Raw genomic sequence first — 26,987 nt, forward strand, 5'->3', positions numbered from 1 at the left:
CTTCTCTTGATAGTGACATTGTTATACTTACAGTTTTTCACTCTCAGACATTTATTTACTTTGTATTATAAATTATGGACATTTATAACTTCATCCGCACTGTCAGAATGACATGATTGTAAAAGGGCACTTGGACAAGTGAACAATTCCCCTACGAGGGCACTGTCCATGTAGCATCGTTGCATTGCATTCTATATAAGCATAAAAACTTGCACCTCCCTTTGCATTACCCCATGCATTGACATTTTGTTCTTGTGAACATGCATCTGTGTACATTTATCCCTTTTTTATCACCCTTGGAGTAGTCAACTCTAGATCCATCATACTCGTGGCATTGCACATGGCAATCTTCAAAGACTTCTTCCCTATGCTTGCATGTTGGCTATGCTTATCTTTGTTGGCTCACACGTCCTATTGTTGCTCTCTCCACCTATTCTTCATACGATTGGCACACACACACCCTTAGGTAATCCCTAGGCACTTATCCTAGTAGTATGTGGGATTGTTTTGCTTGTTTTATAAAGATAGTGGGGCTACCCATCCTTATTTCCCGTACATTGGGGCGCAGTGACTCAATGGGACGAACACTAATTTGAAACCCTCACATAATGCTAAATCTTGTCACAAACTACAACAAAGTCCTAAAAGAAAAAAAAAAAGTTCCATTGTTGATTCCATCTGCCATTGTTGATTCCTTCTTGGTAGGCCCTTGGATAGCCAACGAGCACCCTTGGTCCGATACCCTAGCCTTTCTAGGGTAATCACTTGGGCTCCCTTAGTAAGATAACCATCACCTTTGTGGTCTTGGTAGGTCACTGGGCAGCCGACGCACACCCTTTGCTTGATACCCTAGCTGCTTTGGGATGGGCACCTTAGGGTAAAAGAAAATAAAGAAAAGCATTTATTTCTCATGGCTCAACTTCAGGCCTAAGAGGCACTGTTGAGCTAAAATTGAATTAGCCTAACTTAAACAACCCCAAAACACACTTAATTAATAAAGAAACCTTATTGTTTTAAAAAGAAATGCAATCCTAGAGAGTAACTATGTCCCACATACCAAACCCTAATTTGGGTGCCTCAAACTTTCTATGAATAGGCATGCAGCCCACACTCTTCCTCAATCTCGTTTTTTCATCTTTGTTGCCCACACCCCATTCGCAAAGAACACCATGGTCAGACCTTCCCCTTGCCGTATGCTACCGTCTGACACTTAATTCCAATCTTTGTCTCCATCTGTTGCCTGTTGTCATCACCCTGGAGCTATCGCCTGGTACCCTCGTGCTGTGTTTACTGTTGTCGCGACCTATTGACATTAGGGAAAATCTTTACTAATGTCACTTTGGTAGCTTGAACCCCCTTTTAAGCCCAAAATGAGAACCTAAGAGGGACTGAAAAGCTTAACTATTCCTATCTTCTCTTCTGCTTTTCTTTTAGTTTATCACTCAAAGAGTCTCAAACCAAAGAGATCAAGACATCAAACAAATGGTATAATAAAAGACAACTCTAAGATAGCAAGCACTCCAGGATACTTTATAGAGCAATACCAGCTCCATTATGTAACCAACTTTTTATATATGAAGATGTATTGGCTCAATGATTCAAATTAATTGGATGCACATAGAACTTGAAATATGATTTGTACGTTCTTTCAATATTTGAAAATAGTTAAATGGTCATCTTTTCATTCAAGGATAGCCAATGGCTAGAACACCATGTATTACAATCAAGTTTTCATGGATGAGATACCCAGAAGGACTAGAAGCTTAATCAAGTAGTTACATTGGCCAGAAAGCCCAAACAATGTCATAGATAAGATGGCCAAGAGGACTAAAAGCTCAGTTGGATGGTCAGATTAACCAAAATCTCCAAATGACTAAGACTTTTTCACTCGGATGGTCACATTGATTATTAACATGTTGAATGAGTGGTTTCAAGAGACAAAACCAAATGCTTATGATCAAAGAAAGAGACTGTGAACCGATGAACATATAGAATGATCCTCTCAAAAAACCAAATTTGGTGACTCCTAAAATTTTAGGAGATCCCTATTTTTGAAAGTTTCTTCAATGGAGATTTTGTTCGCATCAAAAACTCCAAAATTTTGCAAGGAACAATATAACAATTTTGTCTTTAGCAATTATTTCAAATTCTCAACCAATTGAGATATTTCTAGAGTAGAAGGTTTAGAAGCTTCTTTCTTTATAAACTTTACATGTGGCATCTAAAATAAAATGTGTGTCATTTTAAAAGTGACAAGTGTCCCTATATTTGTCATTTTGCTTAATTTTGCTTAAAACTTGTTATTTTCAATAGATATTTGTCTTTTGTAGCCTCCACTTTTGACTTTTGAGCATCAAAGCCTCATATCTATATATTGAAGGTCTCTCTATTCACTTCCACAAGCTCTACTATTGAAATTTCAACCACATGCTCTATCCATCCTATCTAATACTCATCCAAGAAAGACTTTGTACTCAACTTGATTAAGTATAAGTATAAAAGAAGAAAATTAGTTTACTGCTTAGTGTATGCAAAAATTAGGGTTTCAAAACCCTAATTTTCAAATTTGCAACAAGCTAGTTCCATTTTATATGATTCACGCACTTTGTGCCCATGGTTTGTTTTTTATAAAATTCTATAAAGGGAGATATTAACTACAAATGGCGAAGAATGATGCAAGTCAAGCAGAGGTGGTTTTTGCCAGAAATATTTGAAAGGATTACTTCGTTCGGACTATATTACATTTTAGGCATCATTATTCACATATAATGTGAGGTTGTGGGTGCAAACTTCTATTCACTTTGAGGTTGAGCAATCCTACTAAAAGTAGTTGTATGTATAAAGTGAATAGAACCAGTCAAGAGCTTAAAAGTGAAAGGGTGCCCAAATTGTGAGAGAAACCCTAGATCCCAAACCCATGTATAAAAGCCAAAAAGTGAATAGAGGAACTCATTCTTGTGTGTTCAACTTTGAGTGCTATCTTCTTTTTACTTCTATCCTATCTTCTTGTGTCAGAAGTGGGTGCAACGATGGCATATAAAATTGTTGTAAGAGAGTGCACAACAAAAGAGAGAAGGAATAGATATTGCAAGAAAAAAGAGAACACAAGAATACTACAAAGAGGAAACTCAAAGATATGCTTAGGAAAAGGAATCCATATACTAATGAGACAATTGCATACAATAGTGAGTCACTAGTTGTGTGGACACTCGCACCGGCTCCCTCTCTCCGACAGGACCTACTTTGGAAGACTGCAATCGAATAAACGAAGGAGGCCACTAAATAAATAGCCAAAAATATGTCAATATTTGGATTAGGTCAACTAGCAAATAAAATAATCGTAAATGTTGGTCAACCATAAAACAATGGCCAAAAATCATTTAAAAAAGCACCAAAAAATGCATAAACTAATGTCTTGTGCCAGCCCACTAAATCATACACATACTCCCTCATGAGCTAACTAATCTGCTAACACCCTCTCTCAAATCATGGGTGATTTGGTACAATATACAATGATAATGACTCGTCATGATACATACCGCAATGACCATCAAAAAGAACCATGAATATCCAAGCAATGAATGGCTAGCCCACCACTGAGGTGCTTCGAAGAGAATGTGATGTCAATGTCAATGATACCAGCTCCTAAAAATTGAGAATAATCATAGCATCTCTCTATGTCGATCAACAATGTCGTGTAATAACATACTAGTAGCATGCATGACCATCTAGTCAACAACGCCTCTAAGCATGTATAATCATGGATCCCCCGCCTTTGGCCAAACTACCAAAGTGTCCCCTTATGTAAGCTCGGACTAGGAGCCAACCCCATTCCCTGTCACCCTCTCACTCCCTCTAGCACTATAGAGTCGTAAGAAATGGCTGTGTCACTGGTGATAGAAAGCAACAAAAGAAGGGATAGCCAAGCCCTTTCCCTTCTCGGCAGAAGATTATCCCTTCCACGCCTTGGCTCTCCTTGGCCAGAGGATTTGAATCAGAGTCGGGCAAGAATGAGGATGACTCATCGAAGAAGTCCGCATCTTGCTTTTTCTTTTTCTCCTTCTTCTTTCATCAAGCCACTAACTCCTTACAGCCCTTTCATAGATGTCCCTTCTTTCCACAATGATAGAACTATGCCTTCAACTTCTTCTTCCTATCTCCCCTCTTCGAAGCTACAAATGCTTCATTATGACTACCATGTCAAGATGGAGGCCTCCCCTATAATCTCAAGGATGTCTCATGCTCAAGCAGCATCATGGACATATTGAAACTCCTTGGCTATGAAGATATCTCAGCCCTCGAACTATTGGCTACTCCATCAAACTCCAAAGGGAGCTTGTAGAGTACAGTTCCTTCGAGGTGAGCACCTCAAACACAGATTGCATATGTCGAAGCTCATCTTGGACATGTGTTACACGAAACAAGAAAGACCGAATAGTATCTTTAGGCTCAAGCCTCAATTTATTTGCTAGAGCTGTCCATAGAAGGTCACTGCACACATAAGTCAATGGAGCCTTGTACAGCATTTTCAACTTCTCCCACACCTCTGAAATTGTCCTACAAGAGGTGACTACTGTTAGAACCTCTTTAGAAATGCTTTGGAGAAGAGTGGAAAATGCACAAGCATCAATTATGTCCCATGTAAGCACAGCTTCCTCATAGTTGTCATCGTCCCAATTATTGTGAAGAGGAGTTGGAGTCCACAGCTGCACAATAGCTCCTAAGACAATGTTCCATAATTGCTTATGCGCAAATGAGGGTTTCATGACAATACTCTGTGAGATAGTCAAGGCCATGAAACTCATCAATAGAGCAACAAGCAAGTGCCATTTGAAGAGGATAGGAGGAGAAAATAAAGCAAATAAGGGAATGAGAGAGAGAGACAGAGAGAGGACAGCCAAAATACAGCACAAACTGCGTCACGAGTTCACACCTAGTATAAGGACAAGTGATCACAAAAATGACTGCTGAAATCAGGATAACCTGATCAAACACAGCAAACAGAGAATCAGCAGGAAGAAGACAGCCAAGAGTCCCTACCAGAAGCTTGAACAAGAAGTCACCCAGCTGGAAGGAGTCTTAAATGCACAAAATACTGCAGCTGTACAGCCAAGCACAGACTGGTCAGGCATTAAATGCAGGAAACCAATAATAAAATATTGCAGAAAATGAAAACACAAGCAGTCATGCAGAGAAGGCATGCTACAATAGGTAAGAATCAGGCCATTCTGCAGCAGCAGACAAGTGTCCCTGGACTGAAATCGGGTGACAGCAGTCAAGGACGATGGACAACTGCAGTTGGCAGACCAGCAATAGCACAAAACAGCACTAAGATCCCAAACACCGAATACCACGTCAAAAGTGGGACAGTGAGAAAAGAGAAAAGGAATAGAGACAATGAAAAAAGAGAGAACATAAGAGCATTCCAAAGAGAAACTCATAGATATGCTTGGGAAATGGAATCCATATACGAAACATGAGACGGTTGCATACAATAGTGAGTCACTAGCTGTGTGGGCACTCACACCGGCTCCCTCTCTCCAATAGAACCTTCTCTAAAAGACAAGTGAATGAATGACTAAGGAGGAGGGAGCCACTCAATAAATAGCCAAAAATATGCCAATATCTAGCTCAAATCGGCCAGAAAATAAAATAATAGTAAATGCTAGCCGGCCATAAAATAATGGCAAAAAAGCCATCAAAATGGGCACCAAAAGAATACATCAAAAATAATCTCCTATGCCCATCCCACTAAACCACACACAGACTCACCTATGAGCTGAGTAATCTACTAACATCTTGTGCATAACGTTGAGTGAGGGAGAGTGAGCGTGTGTGAGTGAGAGTGCAAGTGAGGGACTTGGAGAGTGAAGCTTCTCTCTTGCCTTGAGTTCTTCCCTTATTCCCCTTCTTCTTCCATACCTTGGAGCATAAAGGTGGAAAGTGAAGTTGAGATTGGGATATCTCCTTCTCTATGTTTCTTCTCTTCGTTGGAGCGCTTGGGGAGCAAATTGGTTGCAACAGAGTAGTGTGGGCAACATGGAGGAGCATCACTTCAATCATGAGTCCACCGTCAAGCCTTCAAAGGCATTCAAGCTACAACAGATTGATGGGCACTTTTTGCTAGCCTGTTGTACAATATGATTTTTAACCAATATTAGCTATATAGCTAGCCCAAAAGAGCACAACCATGAACTATAAATATCCTTCGAAGACTTTTGTAAAACTGAAATTGGTTTTTTTGTGTCAGTTGTCTTGGTACAATTTCAAATGACATGCAAGCCTCATGAAATGATGATAGGAAAAGTTTAGTCCCATCTCAAGAAAATTGACACATTGAGGTCTTCAAGGAACTTGGAAGGGTTTTGATGGAGGAAATTTCAAAGGGTGTTTACTCGATAACTGAGTCTTGGGAAAATTTCTAGCACATGATTTTGTGTTTTCAAGGGGAGTTTAACTCTTATGGCATGTTCTTGTATCTTTATGGCAGGCAGTTGTAGGCATTAGTGTAGCAATGACAAAGCTCTGTGATGATCTTTTAGAAGAATGACTTCTTGAGATAAGCAAGTCCAAGGAGCCACAGGAACATGTTTTTGTGATCTCCTAACGAGTTAACTCTTCACACATGTAAATAGGGTTTTGTGGAAGAGTAAAATGACGAAGTTTGAAAACCTTACAAAGGTTATTAATCGAACATGAAAACACATGTATTGCACATGGAGGATTGATGTCTAATTCTTGACATCTTGATTGCACTAATTCCAGCTTGATCACAGCAGCCTGATTCAGTAAATCTGATGCATTAACTGGCATGGGACTGAAATAGCAGATTGTGCTAGAGCTATGAGAGCTTGGCAAGTATGATATGAGTTGGAGATGGGCATGTAAGCCATGTAGGCATCAACATGATCAATAAGCGCACAAGTTTGGGCAGGGCAATTGATCATAGGAGCTGAAACGAGTATCATAAAAGAGGACAAGGATTTTTTTTTCCTTTTTTTCTTTTTGTTGATGGGATGGGGGGGGATCACCTTGTAGACTCTTTACCCTTCTCTTGTACCTTCATTACCATTCGAAGATCTTGAAGACTTATGAAGATAGGAGTTCCATGCACAAAGAAGAACTGATGCTGCTGAAAGATCAAGAAGAAATGCTCTTTTGCAAAGAAGATTATCAAGATTCTAACGCGAGCTGTTGATATTCCATTCTCTTTTAATTTTGAAGCTTTATGAAGATAGACTATAATTTAAACATGGACTCCCAAATTGCATCTATGATAATCAATCATAAATCTTGCTAACTCTTTTTGTTGAGCCAAGAAGGGAAGGAAGATGGATAAATTTTCAAATGGCTACACTACTCATGGAGGGGTAAAGATAGAAGCCTGCTTGTCTTAATCATTGTGGTTGAGGGATGGGTCCTTTTTTATCTTGAAAAAGAGGGAAATGAAGAATGTCCTTGAGACCTTGATGTATCAGTTGCAAAATTTTGTTTACACTTATCCTGTGAGCTTGCTATGAGCCTTGTACTTCAAAGAGTTGCATACGTATTGCAAAAAATCATGTACCTAATTGTATGTCTTGAACCTTGGGTTCAATCCATGCATGTGAAAGGAATGCCCTTCAAAATCGTATTTGAAACATACTCACCATATGATGATTTTGTTGTCATGAAAACTCTACAACCACAAGTTGGTGTTGTGATTCTTGACATTTTCCCAAGTAGGATCATCAATACAAAACCTTACTGAAACATCCCCCTAGGATCCATCCTGCACACAAGATACAACACAAGCTATATTCACCAATATAAGGTATTGGACATTTAACTCACCTCCCAACCACAAAGCCAGGGCTCACCCCCAGGCTTGGTACTAGCAATACTCTGGGTAACAACCACATCCCAAGGGTTGGCATTCCACACGACCAACCCACACCATCCCAATGTAGGGATGTGTCGGCCAACAACCCAAGAGTCTAAGAGTGGTGATCACACAATGATGTGCACAATAGGGTCGCGAGTCCTATAAATAGGACTCAACTGCCCTAGCCCCGAAGCCTCCTTAGCATATACATACTAAGTCGCTTCATAACCACTGCGACCAACACTACTAGTATCCATCCGAATGTCCAAGGATATAACACTTTTTCCCTTACAAATAATTGCCGTCCTCAACAATATCTTCAGGGACAAAGAGGGAGAAATGACTCTTCAATAAACGTACTAACTCCCAAGTAGCCTTCACCTCTAGGTGGTTTTTGGACTTGACCAAATACCCGCGATAAACGGTCCAATGGGATTATTTAGTCCTCAAGTCAAGGATCAATTCAAGTTTGAGTGGAATATATTGAGCAATATCCTCAAGGCACAGGATTTCCTACTATCGGTTCACCTTGTCCCAATCGTTCTTTCAAGCGACTAACATGGAACACAAGATAAACTTGAGTTTCCAACAATAAATCTAGCTCATAAGACACCCTACTTATCCTCTTGGTAATCTCGAAGATAATTTATAGTACTTGCCGGTAATCATCAGATCAAAGTCCTTTGGGACTTTAAGGTAAACCCACATACCCTCCTGCAGCTCTCGAGGAGCATGATGTTGATTAGTATAAAACATAGAATGATCTAGGGCCATTTTAATGCTTTCCTTTGCAATCATCAACATTTCGTGCATATCGTGCAAAAAGTCACCCACGGACTACATTTTCACTCTTGAGCTAGACAACAATCAGTGGTTTCGACTCATAACCACACATAAGTATAAATAGGCTATAAACTAGTAGTTGAATGCTTAGCACTATTATAAGCAAACTCAATCCAAGGAAGATAATACTCCCAATCAGATTGTCTACAAGAGATATATGTGCGCAGTATATCGTCCATAGTTTGGATTTGTCCTCTTGATCTATCCATCGGTCTCAATTTGCTCCAAGGACGATATGGACAACCTAGTTTCCGTTCTTTGAAAACTATTTGCCAAAAATGGTCTATGAACTTAGGATCTCTATCACTGAGTATTTCATCGAGCAAATCATAAAGTCTATAAAGATACTTAACAAAGAGACCAGCCAACTCATGGCTTTTTATAGTCATCTTTGTGGAAATGAATCGAGCCATTTTTGTTAATTAGTCAACCACAACCCAAATTGTATCATGACCTCAATTCGTACAAGATAATTCTACTATAAAGTCGATAGAAATGCTACTCCAATTTGAGTCAAGAATTTGCAAAGGATGTAACATCCTCGTTTGTTTGTGCCATTCATGTTTATTAAACCAACACTACAAGCACTCTCACACAAGAGACTCAACCAAAGCCTTAATGTGTGGCCAATAAAAGTAGCAAGTAACTAAAGCTAAAGTCTAGTGTATGCCAAGGTATCCGACACTCGGCACACCATGATACTCATATAAAATTTTCATATGAATATCCTAATTATCAAGAACACATACTTTGTCTTGTTTTAAAAGTAATCTAGTACAAATGGAATACTTTTTTGCTATCTATCTCTCAATAGCAAGCTTTCAAGTGTCCAAGGTACCAAAGCTTCCTAGGCTACTAGGTCCCTCTTGAATTAGCATATCTTACCAAAATGAAGATCATTTTAGCAACACCCTTTGAAAGACAAAGAGGAAATCGATCAAAATTTCAAAAAATATCAAAACATTAGCTTCAAGAATCTGGCTAAGGGTGTCGGCAACCATATTAGTTGCATCCTTTAAATAAACAAATCTTGAAGCCAAATTATTGCATAAGCTCCGCCCATCTCGCCTTATGGCCACAAAGATCAACCTAACCACAAAGGTATTTTAACAAATGGTGGTCAATCCAAATCATGAAACAGTCGTCGTACAAATAATGATGCCAAATTTTGAAGTACATAACTGACCACCACCGACAATTCCTTCTCTTAAATGATATAACGTGTTTGAGCATCAGTGAACTTATGACTCTCAAATGCAATAGGCCGACCATCTTAATAAAGAACAACACCCATAGCATAATCACTTGCATCCGTATGAACCTCAAAAGGTTTATCCAAATTGATAATCTGTAACATCAGTGCAATAGTAACCAACCACTTTAATGTTTGACAACATTGATTGAGCTCACTAGTCCAAGTAGACGAGAAGTGAACTAACATGCTTTTTCTTGCTTCTGATACCCTTAAGCAAACGTGTTAATGGTTCAACAATAGAAGCATAGTCCTTAATGAACTTTCAAAAAAATCCAGTAAAATCAGAAAAAGATGTTACTTGCCTTGTGTTCCTCAAAATAGGTCAATCAAGCAATACTCAAACCTTTTCAAGTCTAATACGAATACCATCAATTGAGATGGCACACCCAAGATATAAGAGCTCTTTACGAAAAAATTCACACTTGTATAGTTTTGCAAATAATCGCTCTCACCTTAAGACACATAAGACAATACATAAATAGTTCGCATGTTCCTCCAAATACTTACTATTAAGTAAGTATATCGTTGAGAAAAATGACTATTTATTTATAGATATACGAACGAAACAAATCATACATCTACTAGAAAATTACAAGAGCATTAGTTAATCCAAAAGGCAAAACCAAAAATTAATAGTGTCCATACGGCATTTAAAATACAATTTTTGAGACATCCTTTGAAGCTATCTATATCTAATGGTAACCGGACTCAATCTTGGTGAAATATTGCTTGCACTACAAAGTGAATCTATACCGCCATCCATCTGAGCTAACGGATATTTATTCTTGACAATCACCTTATTGAGACATTTATAATCAACACAAAAGCGCATCGTACCATTCTTTTTTTTAGCAAGAAAAATATACGCATCCCATGGAGATTTGCTGAGAGACAAGATGGCTACAAGGCAACATCTCAATCCTATGGTCTAATGTACCATGAGATGGCGGAAGTCTATCAAGTAATTTGAATGGACAGACATCAATGTACTCATATAGAATCATATGCAAATATTTACTCACATTTGAATTTACATCAACATTACTCTTAAAAGAAATTGATTTACATTGCAAATTGGATTATTAAACTTTTTTAATAAAACAAATATAATTAACAACATTTAGATCACAAAAACATCTACTAAATTCCAAAGTTGATATTAGATGTACATTAGTTTCAATGATCTTAGAGGGTAAACAGCACTCTATCATATGATAGTGACTATCAAGTTCAAAAGATAGTATATGAGTTTATAGTCAATGTACAAAGAGGAATATGACATCAACATGATCAAAGCTCATCAATCAAAAGTCTAAGAGCTCATGGTACTGCCGGACTGAAAGATTCAAGCTTCGTACCGTCTGATCCCAACAATTCACAGTGGAGCCCTTTGCATAATAGACACAATATGCTCGATTAGCAAGTATGGTGTGGAGTTAAAGTCTCTCTCCCCCCTCTCAGTCTCTCTCCCCCCTCAACATGGACTCTCTCTCCAAAAGAGCAACCCTCAAAGGACAGAAAATATATCTGGAAGATGACCTCACCCCAGCCCAAGTGGCCCATAGACGAGAATGTATGCCACAGATCATGGATGCATGCAAGGTAAGTAAATGGGTGGTCTATAGGGACAAGCGCATCATCATCATGGAGAAGCGCCAATGACGGGGTGCGGCCTATGAGACACAATTGAGATTTGCAATGTGGAACTATAATGGAGCCATGAGAACAGATGTTGGGCTCTTCCAAGAAACCTTCATGGGCAAGGACATAGTCATGTATACAGAGACACACCAAAGCCCTAACACGCACCTACCAACAGTGAGAGGCTACAAATGGGAGTCAGCGTGCCACCCCTGGGCTAGATCCCAAGGGGGGACCAAAGGGTCGGGAGGAGTGGTAGTACTCTATAGGGAGGAGCTACAGTATATGGTACAAGTCATGAAGAGAGATGATGAAGTCCGTTTCATGTGGATCAAGATACATACAAACCGCCCACAGTACATATATGTCGCAGTATGCTACCTCGCCCCGGAAAATTCCCCGTATGCGACACCAGGAGGGCTGTCCCCATACCTACCCCTATATGAGGATATCATGCACTACTCAAGCATAGGAGACATCCTACTAACAGGGGACTTCAACGCCCGCACAGCGCAGAGCCAAGTCCCCTTCTTTGAGAGCGAAGACCACATGTACAAAGAGCTAGCACTAGAGAAGTTGGGGATCAGCCGGACATCTCAGGACACAGTTGAGTGCACCGAGTATGGAGACTATTTACTAGCACTAGGAGGGGCACACGGACTAGCCATCCTTAATGGCTTGGCCAAATGGCCTAGGTCTAATGCACTCACATGCTTTCCACATAGGCATACATCTAGAGGCTCGGGAGAAGGCAGCACACTAGACTACTTGTTAGGGCCGCCTGCCTTGATCCCGCACATAGAGACCTTCAGCATCTCACCACGCCCATTGGCGGTAGCCGCGGACCATGCATACCTCCAATTTAGCATCACATGTAATTACAAGGGGACCCCCAGTGAGCAACCCTCAAAGATTCCCCAAATACCACTTCACCAAGACGACGGCGAGTGCCTACTCAAATCATCTGTATTGGAGCCTATAGGAGATGGACCCACACACACCCCTGGAGGAGTTCACGACACAACTCACTAGGACCCTTCACACATCAACCGCGGCGTACTTCCCCCACACACACTCCCACTCCACCCCTCCTAGCAAAAATGCCCCGCGCAATAGCTGGTACGACAAGGAATGCAAGGAAACCTGCCTCCACCTCCAACAAGGGGAAGCCGAAGGGAAATACACACACCGCCAAGCTCGCATGATCTTTCGTCGCCTAGTGCGAAGGAAGAAGCGGGCATACCTATCCAAGCTAGAGCACGAGTTTTATCCGCTATTCCCACGGCAGGACAGCAAGGAGGTGTGAAAGGCATTCCAACCACCCCGAGTAGAGACACACATTTCCTCCCCACAGATGTGGCATAGCTACGCCACCTCACTGTACCACGTGCCAAGACAACCCCCCTTACCTCGGCCGCTAGAGGACAGGCCAACTGCCGATCCCCTTGCACTTCATGCATCCATCTCACCTTCCTCCCCACCTCATCAAGTGTTTCCTTAGCAAAGCCCTGCTACTAGACATACGCAATGGTAGCCACCTTCTTCAACTTGCATGCCTCTAGGTCCTTTCGGATACCCTAGGTCAATCTAGCATTCATTTTTCGCACTCTTAGAGTTGGACCCATAGGATTCATTATCCTTAGTTTTTCCATTTTTTTGTCTTCCACTGCATTTACTCACACACATACACATTCATTGCATTTATTTTGAGTTAGATTTTCTTTCTGTTCTGTTTTACTTTGGAGCATCTCACTACTAATCTCTGTGTGTGCATATTCACATCTCTTTTGCAGTGTTTTGTCTTTCAGTATAGGGCTAACTTGCAGATTGCTTTGGTCCTTCCTGGGCTAGAGACGTGGGAATGCGCATCGTTCCTTTCATGGTTTCATCATCCTAGGAGTGCTTGCTCTTCTTCCAGCATGGCGGTTTCCCCTCCCAAGGCGGATTGTGCAGTATCTCTCTCGATGCTATCATGGCAGTGACTTCTACCTTGCTCTTCTAGCACGGTGCTTCATCCACTTCATCTTCTTTCATTATTTATGGTTCTCGGCACCATATAAAGACCGACATCATGCTCCTCTTCCTTCTTCAGCAACTACATCCAGGTTGAGAGGGGATTCCTACCCTTCTTGGTATTCTACAGGCTTCAGCACTTTGTCTTTGACATCCGCTTCTTCCCCCAGTTGTATCTTACCCTTTGCATTGCATGATCACATCATCCTTGTACTAGGGCGCTTGGACAAGTGAACAATTTCCCCACGAGGGACACTATCCAAGTGGCACCTACTGCATGAGCATTCTTCAGCATGTAGCATACTTTGCATCTCATTGTGCAGAGCACCACTTGCGCGGATCCTAAGCTGTTTCCACCGGCGGCTATTGTTACCACACCACCATCCTTCTTCATCACATGGATACCTCATCACCTATTTTCCCACGTCATCGACGCCCTGAGTGGATGGATTAGCTTGTATTGTTTTGTGATGTGTTGGGTGTACCCTCCCTACTCCCGTCTTCTAGGTCACTTTTACTCAATCGGCCGCATCCCATCAAATTTACTTCACTTATTCAAAAAAAAAAACCAAAAAAAAAAATTTCCATGTAGTTCCATCCACCTTTGTAGGGCTTGGTAAGCTACTGGGCAACTGACGTGCACCCTTTGTTCGATGCCCTGTCCTCTCTGAGGTGACTACTTAGATTCTCTTGATCAATAACCATAGCCTCTGTAGTCTTGGTAGACCACTGGGCAGCCGACGTGCACCCTTTGTCCGATGCCTTGGCTGCCTTGGGGTGGGACGCCTTGGGATACATAAACATCACAATGGCTGGCCTAACCTTTCAACTCAGTTTTAGGCCTGAGAGGGGGTGTTGAGCTAAAATATGCATTACTTGCTGATTAGCCTCTTAAACATCCCCAAAACACACTAAAAATGCTTTTTTAGAGTAAAACCCTAAAACGGGGAGCGGTTCGAGAGAGTTCAATGGAAACCCTAAAAAAGGGAGCAGTTCGAGAGAGTTTCGTGGAAACCCTAATTTTTGGGGCGCCCTTCCACATCTATAAATAGACGGGCTGCCCCTATTCAACCATCATCCTTGTTTGCAGGTTACACCAGCCCACGCACCCTCTACTGTTTTTGGTGCCCAGTTTCCAGCTTGCAGCCCACCTCCATCTGCTGTCCAGCCATCATCGACTGCAGCCACATTATGTTCAGCCTGTCCATTGCTATAGACGACAGCTCTCAGCTGCTGGCGACTGCTCCACATTGTCCCAGACTCCTGTTCAGCCTGCTATCCATCATCTCTAGGGTCAGCCAACCTGCGTTTTCAACATTGCAGGCCCTGACACTCTCAGACACTATTTCAGCCTGCTGTTTACAGCAGACTATGCACAGTTTCCAGCCTCCGATCAGTGGTACACTGCTGCGTTTACCAGTTTCCAACCTCCAAACTGCTGCGTTTTGGTGACCAGCCTACTGCCATTCACTATTCAGCACTCCTACACTCCGACTGGAGGTCACAAACTTGGGATCCATCTTCGGTGGACATCACACTCCGACATTGCTCTGCCCTTGAGCACACTGTACACTCTGACATTCATTTACAGCATTCATTCACTTCAGAGTTGTGTTTTCTCTCTCCCTTCTTTTGTTTGTGTTTGAGTTTTGAGTTTTGCGTTTAGGGTTTGAGTTTTTGAGTTTTGCGTTTAGGGTTTGAGTTTTGCCCTCAGTGTCTGTGTATATCTCTTTGTGTTTCTGTCATGGTCGTACACTCTGTGTATCCTCAGCGCAAACCCTAGCAGTTTCCTTCACAACAAGGTTCTAAGAGGTATGAAGTGATAAGTGATTTTTTTTCGAATTCAAGTTTAAATTGTTTTGATCTTGTCGATGCTCTACCTTGAGTTTTTTTTAGGTTACTAGAGGCATATTTGGTTGTTTGAGTTCGTGTATTGGTTGTGATATATTCGTAAAACATTGAAAATTTTTGTTGTGTGTCGTCTTTCAACAAAGTCAAATTCCCTAACCCGCACTCCTTAATGTCTCATTTTCGAGTTGTGAGTGAGGCTTGTCTTCATTCACCACTTGCTAAACACCATCTCACATGTGGTAGAAGACGCTGCTCTATACTCCGCCTCGGTGAAAGAAAGGGCAACAATGGGCTCCTTCTTACTACTCCATGAGTCAAAGTATAACGAATGCACAAGCATATGGACAAGATTGAAAGAAAATGAACACAAGAGAAAGGGAAAGAGAGAAGAGACAGAAGAACGCAAAAATCAGCAATCAATGAATGCGAAAATGAAGAGGGCAGATATACAAGGGTTGTAGGTGTATCTCCTCAAGCCGAATCTCTGGCCAAATTTGGCAAGTCAGCCAAAAATGTGGCAGCAATCAACCAGATTTGGCTAGTCAACCTGCCATATTTCTCCCCTATTTTGATGGCTATAGTTTGCCATTGCAGGTTGGTGGGAGAGATCCGGCTCAAGAAGATACAATGACAATCCTTGTACATCTGCCCTCTTCATTTCAGCATTCATTGACTGCAGATTTTTGCGCTCTTCTGTCTCTTTTCTCTCTCCCTTTCTCTCGTGTTCATTGTCTTTGAGTCTTGTCCATACACTTCCACATTCGCTACACTCTGACACGGTATCAAGATTGAAAGAAAATGAACACAAGAGAAAGGGAAAGAGAGAAGAGACAGAAGAACGCAAAAATCAGCAATCAATGAATGCGAAAATGAAGAGGGCAGATATACAAGGGTTGTAGGTGTATCTCCTCAAGCCGAATCTCTGGCCAAATTTGGCAAGTCAGCCAAAAATGTGGCAGCAATCAACCAGATTTGGCTAGTCAACCTGCCATATTTCTCCCCTATTTTGATGGCTATAGTTTGCCATTGCAGGTTGGTGGGAGAGATCCAGCTCAAGAAGATACAATGACAATCCTTGTACATCTCCCCTCTTCATTTCAGCATTCATTGACTGCAGATTTTTGCGCTCTTCTGTCTCTTTTCTCTCTCCCTTTCTCTCGTGTTCATTGTCTTTGAGTCTTGTCCATACACTTCCACATTCGCTACACTCTGACACGGTATCAAAACAACGTAGAAGGGCTGATTGATTGTGGGCAAACCTCAGCATTCGCTGCACTATGACATGGTATCACAACAGCATAGAAGGGCTGATTGATTGTGGGCAAACCTGATCGGGCAGATTCTTCCCGACAAAAGTTTGAATTTTCATCCTTTGGAGGCTGTAGTGAACAAGTTGTGCACTAAGGAGGAGAGAAGTTGCTGTTTTTTGCAGGTCCTTGCTGTTTGTGAAGGCGGAAAGGCTACGTTTTCATCCTTTTGTTGCAGATTTTGAGTTTTCATTGCCTCTAGCGGGTAAAACTCTTTGAGGACAAGCAGAGGAAGGCACCGGCACCATGTGCAGAGTCAAAGGAGGTTCCCCTTGTTTTTGTGCAGGTCATTCCATTTACAATGTCGACCAAAATTGATGAAGAGTTTGAGGCTATTATGGACCATAAGGTCCCCGTATTACCGGCTCTTCCTTCAAATCAAAAATTTAGCGGAGCTAATGACCGAGGCTATAAACAGTCCTACAAATCGTAATTCCTCCAAGCTTTCTTCAAATGAGAAATCTGAGTTGATGAAGGTACAGGCACATTGGGACAAATTGAATGCTTGCATCTATTCTTTCCTCTCTCTCTCTCTCTTGCACTCTAGCCATCATTGGTCACATCGAGCACTTGACCATGGCTCGGGAGATATGGCTGAAGCTTGATCAAATGTACAATCAGACGACCATGATGAAGCGCAAGGTAATCATGATCAACATTCCTCCGTACACTAAGCTGGATGTGTATCTGTTCGCAAGGTCCACCCGATGTAGTTCTGTGGCTCTCAATCAAGCATGCTGGTCCAAGTTTGATCAGCACCAAAGTTCAAAATCTCCTGAGGCCACTTCTATCCTCAAAGCAATGATACGTCTTGAGCACAACAATACCCTCAACCACTGTAAAAGTGTCATTCATGCTTCACTCCTAGGAATGGATGTGGATCCACACTCCCACTAATTGGTCTTACAACTCCATTGAAGCTAGCGGGTCGTTTCTTTACTTCTGCTCATCTCGTTGTTATCCAGCCTATACCCCCTCCTTAAGTTTCAGCTCTTAATAGAATGGCCCACCAACCCAACATTTGTCTCAAAGTTTAGATGAGGACTTCGAGTCCTAACAAATCTTCTTCTATGTAGAAGCATGTCAGTAAACTTCAGCAAATGCAGATGCAGGTGCCCCAATTCAGTGCATTATACTCCGCTTTGATTGTTTCAAGGCAAACAGTAGACTCTTCATTGAGAAGAGTTGGTTCCTATGGTTTTGGACCAGGAGGAGCAATTGAAAGAATAGAATGCTTCCAAATTGGAGACATTGACAGGTTAGTGGGAAGGACCAAAAGAAGAAGATAGAGGATAAATTGAAGGAGGACAAAGAAAAGGACTCCACTTGTCGCATATGTGGCAAATCCAGTCACTGAAAGAAGGATTGCTCCAACAAGGAGAAAGAGGACAAGGAGAAGAAATCGAAGTCTTCAAAGGATTCAAGAGTGGTGGTTGCTCCCTCGTCAACCGCCTCTCTCCACTTGGAGGTGATTGAGGCATTGAACCCTAGGGCTTTTGAAGCTCTTTTAACAGCCCCACACCCTCATGAGTAAATTGTTGACAATGGTGCCTCTCGGCACATGACTCCTTCTACAGCAAGTGTTGCCCATTTGCGGCCTTCACACGGGCAGATTCTCATTGGCAATAGCTCTTATGTTCCTATTCAAGGGAGGGGTAGCATGCAGCTTATTCCAAATAGGAAGGCAATGCCCATACTTCAAAGGTGCTTTATGTGCCAAGCTTGGATTACCATCTACTTTCGGTACACAAGATTTGTGCCCTCAACATCCTGGTTGAGTTTGACAAGGATTCCTTTCAAATTCTTGATTGTGGATTGAGATAGGTGCTTACTTCCAGTTACGAGGAGAATAGAGTCTACAAGCTAAGATCTCCTTCTATCTTGACTTCTCTCCTTCTCACCTCTCAGACATGGTTCAAGCTTTGGCATGCTCAGTTTGGCCACCTAAATTATGATTACCTTCGAAAAGCATCTAGGAGACAACTTGTCGGACATTGTGATGAGCTAGCAACCGTGTGTACCTTGCATTCGTGGAAAACAACATTGTGATGCCATTTCCAAAAAGGCTTCGAGGCGGTCTTCAATACCCTTGGAGCTTGTTTCTATAGATCTTTGTGGACCTGTGAGGACGGAGTCCCTTAAGGTTAGCTTGTACTTCATGCTGATTGTGGATGATTTAGGCTTCTTTTTTGCAGTTAAAGTCTGAGGCTTTCACCCACTTCAAGGATTGGTTACTCTTTGAGGAGAACCGATCAAACCGGAAACTAAAGACGTCAAGATCAGATAAGGAAGGAGAATTTGTTTCTAATGATCTTGCTAGGTTTTGTGCAAATTGTGGTCTCCACCAGGAGTATGCAAACACAAACACACCTAGAAAATTGTATATTAGAGTGGAAGAACCGAAGTGTGATTGAGATGGCTCGCACCATGATGAAGCATAGACAGACACCTTAGTGTCTCTAGGCCGAGGCTATGGCTACTACAATCCACATCCTTAATCAATCTCCCACTTTAGCCGTTCTTTGTATGAGGTGTATTTTGGGTCTAAGACTGGTGTTTCTTATTTTAAGGTTTTTGAATGTGACACCTATGCCCACATTCTGAAGACAGCATGATAAATTTGAAGCGGCTTCTCAAAGACACGTGTTTGTGGGCTACAGCTTGCAATCCTAGGGTCACCAATTGTATGATCCCGTTAAGTGGGATGTCTACATAAGTCGAGATGTTCAGTTCGTAGAGATTCCAACCTCAGAGGGGGATGAGGATCACTGTGTGCTTTAGATTCAAGAGATAGCTGAGCGCTAGCAGCTGTATTGGAGCCCGCGCCTCGTGGAGATGCTTCATCTTCATATGAGAATACTACTTCCCCACCGGCTTCCTCGATTGAGCCAACATCAGTGGATGTTCCAAAGACTTCAACAGATGGAGCGGGAAGAGGAGAGATCCGGGCTCCTCATTGGGCTCATGATACACTCCGTGATTCAAGGATTGAGGGAGTCCCTAGGAAGTGGCAGCCGCAAGATGATTGGTGGCAATCTTGGAGAAACCAAGCACATACTACCGAGCTTGTTTGTACTAACTATTGTTTGATGACCCATGCCATAAAGAATAGGAAGCCCACCTCCATGAAGGAGGCTTTGCAGTCATAGCATTGGAAGAAGGCTATGGAGCACGAGTTGGATGCTATTGAGCAGAATGGCACTTGGGATCTTGTGCCTCAATTCATTCATAGGAAGGTAATCAGTGTAAAATGAATCTTTAGAACCAAATATCACGGTTATGGTACTCTAGATAAGCACAAGGCGCAGCTCGTTGCAAAGGGCTTCGCACAATGATCAAGGGTAGATTTCGATGACACCTTTGCACCTATAGCTTGAATGGCTACCATTGGAGCCGTTATTGCCTTAGCCAACCATAGGAAATGGCCAATTTATCAACTTGATGTAAAATCTACCTTCCTAAATGGTGATTTGAAGAAGGAGATTTATGTTGAGCAACCTCTTGGCTTTTCCTCATCAAATGGACAAGTGTACAAGTTGAAGAAGGCCCTTTACCACCTCAAACAAGCTCCACATGCTTGGAACGAGAAGATACACTTGTTCCTCCAAGGGGAGTTGGGATATTGACGCTCCTCTTCCAATCCCCAATTGTATGTCCACACCTCCACTTGAGGACACGCGTTATTTATGCTTTATGTGAATTATCTCATTTTGATAGGTGACCATGCCTAGAAGATCAAGGAGACTAAGGCAGAACCACATGAGGTGTTTGAGATGACAGATATGGCCCTTCTCCATTTCTTTTTTAGGCCATGAGATTTGCCTGACTCCAAGGGGGGGTTTTTATCTCCCAGCAGCAATATGTGCAGGTACTTTTAGCCACATTTGGGATGAAGGGCTGTAAAGCCATTTCTACTCCTATGGATCCGAATTGGATGGCTATGGCCCATGCAGATTCTCCGACAGAGGATGCTACCCGCTACAAGCAATTGATTGGATCCTTGATTTGGCTTCTTAATACTTAGATTGATTTGTGCTTTCCTATAGGTTTGTTAGCCAGGTTCATGAGTGAACCCAAGCTATACATTGGAAGGCTATTACAAGGATTTTCTAGTTCCTAAGGGGAACCCCCTATCTTGGTATTCATTATCCGGTAGGTATTGCAAATTCACCTTTGATTCTTATAGGCTAGACGGATTCAAATTGGGTCGAAAAGATGTTGACCAACAAAGGTCAACAATAAGATATTGCTTTACTTTGGGTGTGAGTGTTATCTCATAGAGTAGCAAGAAGCATCCCATTGTTGCCCTTTCTTCCACAAAGGCGAAGTATAGAGCGGTGTCTTCTTCCAGATGTCAGTCAGTGTGGCTTCGGAGATCGCTAGGAGAACTTGGCTATCCTCAGACAAGTTCTACGACACTTCATTGTGATGATGAGAAATGCATTGCTTGGCATAGAACCCAATGTTTCATGCTAGGTCGAAACACATTGAGATTCAGTACCATTTCATTCAAGGATCTTGGATGAGACCATTGATGTGGTTTACTACAAGACAGAGGATAATCTCACAGATTTGTTTACGAAGGCGCTTCCTCAAGTTGTTCTTCGACAGCACTCCAAATCCCTAAGTCTTATGCCACGTCCGCAATTCGAGAAGGGGTGTTAGAGATTAGCCATCCCCTAGACTAGCATTTCTTTGGCTACCATTGGTGCACTCTCGGAGATACTCTCAGAGGGCATTAGGCATTTTTCCTATCAATTTGGGCATTATTTTCAATAGTCGCCAGTATCCATGCAGGTTTCATTCGCTACACAATGCCACCCATGCATGCTGTATTTTTAGCATTTATTGCACTTGCTCAATGGGCCATTTTTAGTGGGCCTTTGGCCAGATTTGACAAGTCGACCAAATGTAGCAGCAATTGGACACATTTGGCAAGCCGACCTGCCATATTTCTCCCCTATTTTGCTGGCTATTTATGGCCCATTTCAGCCTGCCCCTCTTCATTTCATCATTGCAAGTTGCTGAGAGAGATCCACCTCAAGAAGATACAATGACAGCCCTTGTACATCTGCCCTCTTCATTTCAGCATTCATTGACTGCAAATTTCTGCATTCTTCTATCTCTTTTCTCACTCCCTTTCTCTTGTGTTCATTGTCTTTCAGTCTTGTCCATGCACTTCTGCATTCGCTGCACTCTGACAACAACATCATGTACATCACATCCAAATGTGCATTCCATGTGTTCCATGTACTCTATACATGCTAGTAGTCTTGCAAATATATAGTTTCAAATCCTAGGTACAAACCATAGGTATCTACATACCAACTCACAATGACAAGTACATTGAATAGTGATTACAATGGCAAAAATACTATCAATACACAATATTTTGGATGCAAACCAAGCAAATATGAGTTCCACTACATAATTGAGCTATCTATTATCACTAGGGAATGGAGGTGCAATCTCCCCCTTCAGCACCACGGAATACTCTAAATCCTCTATGCTTTGCTAAATTTTAAAAAGACCAATCCAAAGTCAGCTCTAGCTGAAACACATTAAAGTGCAACGCTAAGGATGATATGCCAAGTCACCCTTCTCCATCCATTTGCATCCACCCATAGGTGAAACAATCCTAAATTTCACTAAGCAGCACATGGAAACTTTATCTCTAACTTCACTTGCATTGAAACCTCCACTAGGTTCTAGGCTCCCTATAGACCACACAAATCGTTGGAATCGTCATATTGCTGCCAAAATATTGGCTGCATTTCCCTCATGACCAACATATATAGAGATTTTGCATAACTAGCATTCATTCCAGGAACACCAAACACATTAGCTTTAGCAAATGCATTACCAAACATGCCACTATGCCCCACGAATCATGTGAACATTACCATGCATGGGATTTTGCATTCCACTTACCATACCCAAATACATTGGGCCTTGCATTGCATGCATTGTTTGCTTCATACCAAAGGATTCCGGCCATGCAACCCCATAGATGATCCTTGACCAAGCATTGCATGGAAAATAGATCCAATACCAAATCATCCCAGTCATTGGATTGGCACTACCAAGTTGGCCTTCCATTTGAGGTGCTTTGCCCACTAGCATCATTTGCCTTTGGTCATTACCAACATTGTGTGCATCTTGTGGCTGAAGTGGCTCTCCCTTCGAAACCTCATGCTGCCTTGAAGCTTTAGAAGACAACTGCTTGTTATTGACTTTGCTATCCTTAGGAGGAGCATTCAAGAATTGCACAAATCAAGGATTCTTTACTAATTTGCAAAGAGATCAGCTGTTGTTCTTAATTGAGCCTTAAACCGATCATCCTTCTTGCTGATCGTTAGCATTTTGAGGCCTTAAAGGACCCATATTTTGATCTACACCAATATTCACAGCTTGCTGCCCATGCTCGATGCCTTGTCCAACATCATGCCATGCATTTCCACCTTCACTTTGTGAATTTTCAGACTGAGAGACATCATCATTACTTGATCCCATCTCAATATATGAAGAGATGCTTGCTGTAGAACTGTAGAACTCAATTGATCACGAATTCAACTCGTGAAATGCTTCTTGCTTCCAATTAGATGCCATGGGCCCAACAAGAACCATGCAACTAGCCTTTCTTCTCAGATAGGGTGGTAGATGACCTGATTTAAAACTAATTATAGCAAGCAAATAAATTCCGTAAAACTGAAAATACTACCACACTAATCTTGGACAATCAGCACTTGATTGGCCCCAACAATTGGCACCCCTTGTGGTATTTCTTTATCTTGTATTACTTTCGATTGAAGTACATTGAGATATGGGCTGATCTCCTTCAATCTTCTATACAAATGGCTATCATTAAGGACGAACAACACTAAGAACCAAATTGCCCATTGATTAGATTACCATTTAAGCACGAATTGGTCTTTTTCTCTTGCACTAAATCGAATAGGAATGGGCTTGCCCCTCAAATCAACTATAAATTCTCAATTCACAACTGCTATTCTAAGTATGGGGTCTCCAATTAGAGAATACAAATCCCCAAGTGATTGAGAATCCCTAATGGCTACTACAAATTAGGGTTTCAGCAACAATTTCTTCAATTGCTCCTCACCAATGGTTGGAATATCCTGAGAATTGCTCACGGAATGTCAAAGGATGAGAGAGGAAATCAACTAAAAGGAGTATCATTTGAGTGGCATTGAAGATGTAAAAGAGATCTCGAAACCTCCATCGCAAGGCAAATGAAAGAACCCCTTTGGCTCATGCATAAACCGCCCTAGTGCTCATCAATTTAACTTTGAAATGGCCATTTGTGCTTATGTTTTATCCATCAAAAAAATGTTCAGCCTATCGCCAAAGTATTCACTCCTATGGTGTGTTGTCATCCAATAAGAACTAGTTGAAAGCCAAGGCTCGTTAAGACCATAATGAGCCTTCACCCATCCAAGCAGCCAAAGTCAGTGACAAAAACAAGCATCTAGGAACAGTGGTTGCATCTACATGATGGGGTCCCAATCATTTTGTTTTGAGTGCCAATAAAACAACAATATGCGATTACAATAAAGAGTGAATGATAGACAATTTATCTCATCTTGGGCCCCTCCAAAATAACAATTTGCCAATAAAATAAAGTGCAAATTTGAGTCCCACAAATCAATCCTTTGCAAATAGAATAGAGAATGAACAATAGATCGTTTTCAATAACCCATCAAAACTCTCCTGTTCCAATCACCATTCCTACCTTCTTTCTCTGATCTCTCACCATTCCTACCTTCTTTCTCTGATCTCTAAACTTGTAGTTGAAAAACAAACAATATTGTAGGCCCAAGAATGATCCAAAGGCATACAATTGAAGGGCAAGTAAAGGCATACAATTGAAGGGCAAGTTATCTATGAGCAAGGTAATTCCATGTATCGATGGTCGTTGAGCAACAAGTCGCTGCTGTATCAATCACACCCTTTCCAAAATACCAATGGCTAATCAAAAGTGCAAAAAGAGCCACATAGGAGCTTAAGTCACTTGTTCGTCTCACCTAGGAATGAGCACAAAAGTGCTCAAATGAACGTGTAAGATTGTGCTTGGATGGTCTACCTACGATCTACCAATAAAAATCCACTTGGAAGGTCTACTATTTTGGCGCTCAACAAAGCAGTACATTTTGGTGTAATAATCAGGAACACAATTACACTTCAGACAGTGGTGACCTTGGTTCTTTTCTCAGAGCATCCAGGTCGTGTGGCTGGCAGAGCAATTCTATCGAGATCAAGGGAGGTGTTCGACTAAAGTTAACTTCTATTTCATAAACTCTTCCCTACAAGTCTGTGTGATATCTGTGCACTGAAATCCATATCACGAATGATACGACTGATTCGAACTCGTGACCTCATCGATAGACACTTGTCCCCAAGAGATTTAACTCCCATCTGTAAGAGTGGAGTATTCAGCAGCAGTTTGCTTCTGATGCCAAAATCACTCTTGTCATCCTTTACTTTTGATGCATTTCATATGTCATTGCTGATGAAGTTTTTATGATGATTAAATGCCATTAATTCAGATCAGATTGTTGAAAGAGCTATGGCTTCGAGTGGCTCTGTCGTACTTGTCTAATGCCGATCTCGTCTGCAAGGTACCAAATGTGCTTTAGAGCCCTGCCTTCAGAAAATCTGTCGAGGGAGGCGTTGACAGGCAGGGGAGTCACATGCATGTTGTAGATGGACCTTCGAGCTATCCAGAAGAAAGCTCCATACGTCAGGCACAGAATCAGCAGAGCGCCAAGCCCTAGCTTGAAGGACACCGAGGCGGAGGAGGAAGAGGGAGAGGAGGCCATCGAAGCTGCCTCCTCGTAAGAGTCTTTCTTCTTCTTTTTGCTGGGCCTTCTACTCGCTAGAGAAGGAGTTTCCACCATGGAAGCTGGAGCTCGTCCCGTGCTCACTCGGTGTGCTAGGGTTTTGCCTTGTAGCGAACCAGGCCTTCCCTCCTCCTCGCTCCTGACCTGTTTCCAGAAGGTGGCGACAACCACTAAAGTTAGTCTGCTCTACCGGAGGCTATGTTCTGTACGCCGCGTGGCATAAACGGAACGGGACCCTCCCCAGGCCCTCGGAACTTAGCCTACTGTCTTAGGCTGGTTACACACCAAGTAACGGACGGCCAACCCCCGCTCAGAGTGTGGGCATGCACTTTTTGAAATTTGGTATGAACATGGGCGTCATGCATTTACACACCAAAGGGACACAGTTTGTAAATAAAAATAAAAAAGAATAAACTTAGGCCAGTTACACACAAAAAAAGGGACGCCCACTTTGTAAGCTTTGACCAATCAAAACACTTATTTAAATGTTGGCGTCCGTAATCTTTTACACACTGGAGAGGACATGACCTGTTGTTTACCTGCAAAACAGGTGAACTCCCCGCCCACTTTTGGATGGGGAGTCTCCCCTGCCCACTTTGTAAAGTGGCGGACAAGGGTGTACTTTTTGCATTTGCAACCAATCAAGAGATTTATAAGTTTATTCTTTTTTATTTTTTTACAAACTGTGTCCCTTTGGTGTGTAAAGGTATGACGCCCATGTTCATGCCCAATTTCAAAAAGTGCATGCCCACACTCTAAGCGGGGATTGGCCGTCCGTTACTTGGTGTGTAACCAGTCTTATAAATCTTTTGATTGGTTGCAAATGCAAAAAGTACACCCTTGTCCGCCACTTTACAAAGTGGGCAGGGGAGACTCCCCATCCAAAAGTGGGCGGGGAGTTCACCTGTTTAGCAGGTAAACAACAGGTCATGTCCTCTCCAGTGTGTAAAAGATTGCGGACACCAACCTTTAAATAAGCGTTTTGATTAGTCAAAGCTTACAAAGTGGGCGTCCCTTTTTTGGTGTGTAACCGGCCTAAGTTTCCATTCGTCATCCGTCCACAAGCATTTACACACTGTCCACCACCTATGTGTTAGACACTTCCCGAGTTAGATCCTCAAACCACAAGTTAATGAATTAACACTACAGATATACATTAGTTAATCTCATCCTAGTTACATAATAATCAAAGTTAATCATTATTGACATGATAATTAATATATTAATATGCATGATTAACACAATCGTTGGTCATAGATAATACCAGTTCATGTTATTAACACAAACAACACACCAAATTAACAAAAGTAGCACATATTAATGACATAATAATCCACATTAATCATTATTGATAC

At 41.8% G+C, this 26,987-nt stretch overlaps 1 protein-coding gene across 1 annotated transcript in view; it reads right to left on the bottom strand.

Moving 5' to 3' along the window:
• The window catches only part of LOC148010863 (Zn-dependent exopeptidases superfamily protein), a 198,549-nt gene extending 172,726 nt beyond the window's left edge, over nucleotides 1-25,823 (bottom strand). Inside the window, exon 1 of the mRNA XM_087671354.1 lies at nucleotides 25,384-25,823. Coding sequence (XP_087527480.1) covers nucleotides 25,384-25,689 — 306 coding nt within the window. The 5' untranslated portion in view covers nucleotides 25,690-25,823. The remainder of the gene's footprint in view (nucleotides 1-25,383) is intronic.
• Between the last annotated feature and the right edge of the window lie 1,164 nt (nucleotides 25,824-26,987).

The sequence above is a fragment of the Lygodium microphyllum genome, chromosome 29, assembly GCF_053477565.2.
Source record: "Lygodium microphyllum isolate KBCC chromosome 29, Lygodium_microphyllum_v1.1.10, whole genome shotgun sequence".
Taxonomy (NCBI): Eukaryota; Viridiplantae; Streptophyta; class Polypodiopsida; order Schizaeales; family Lygodiaceae; genus Lygodium; species Lygodium microphyllum.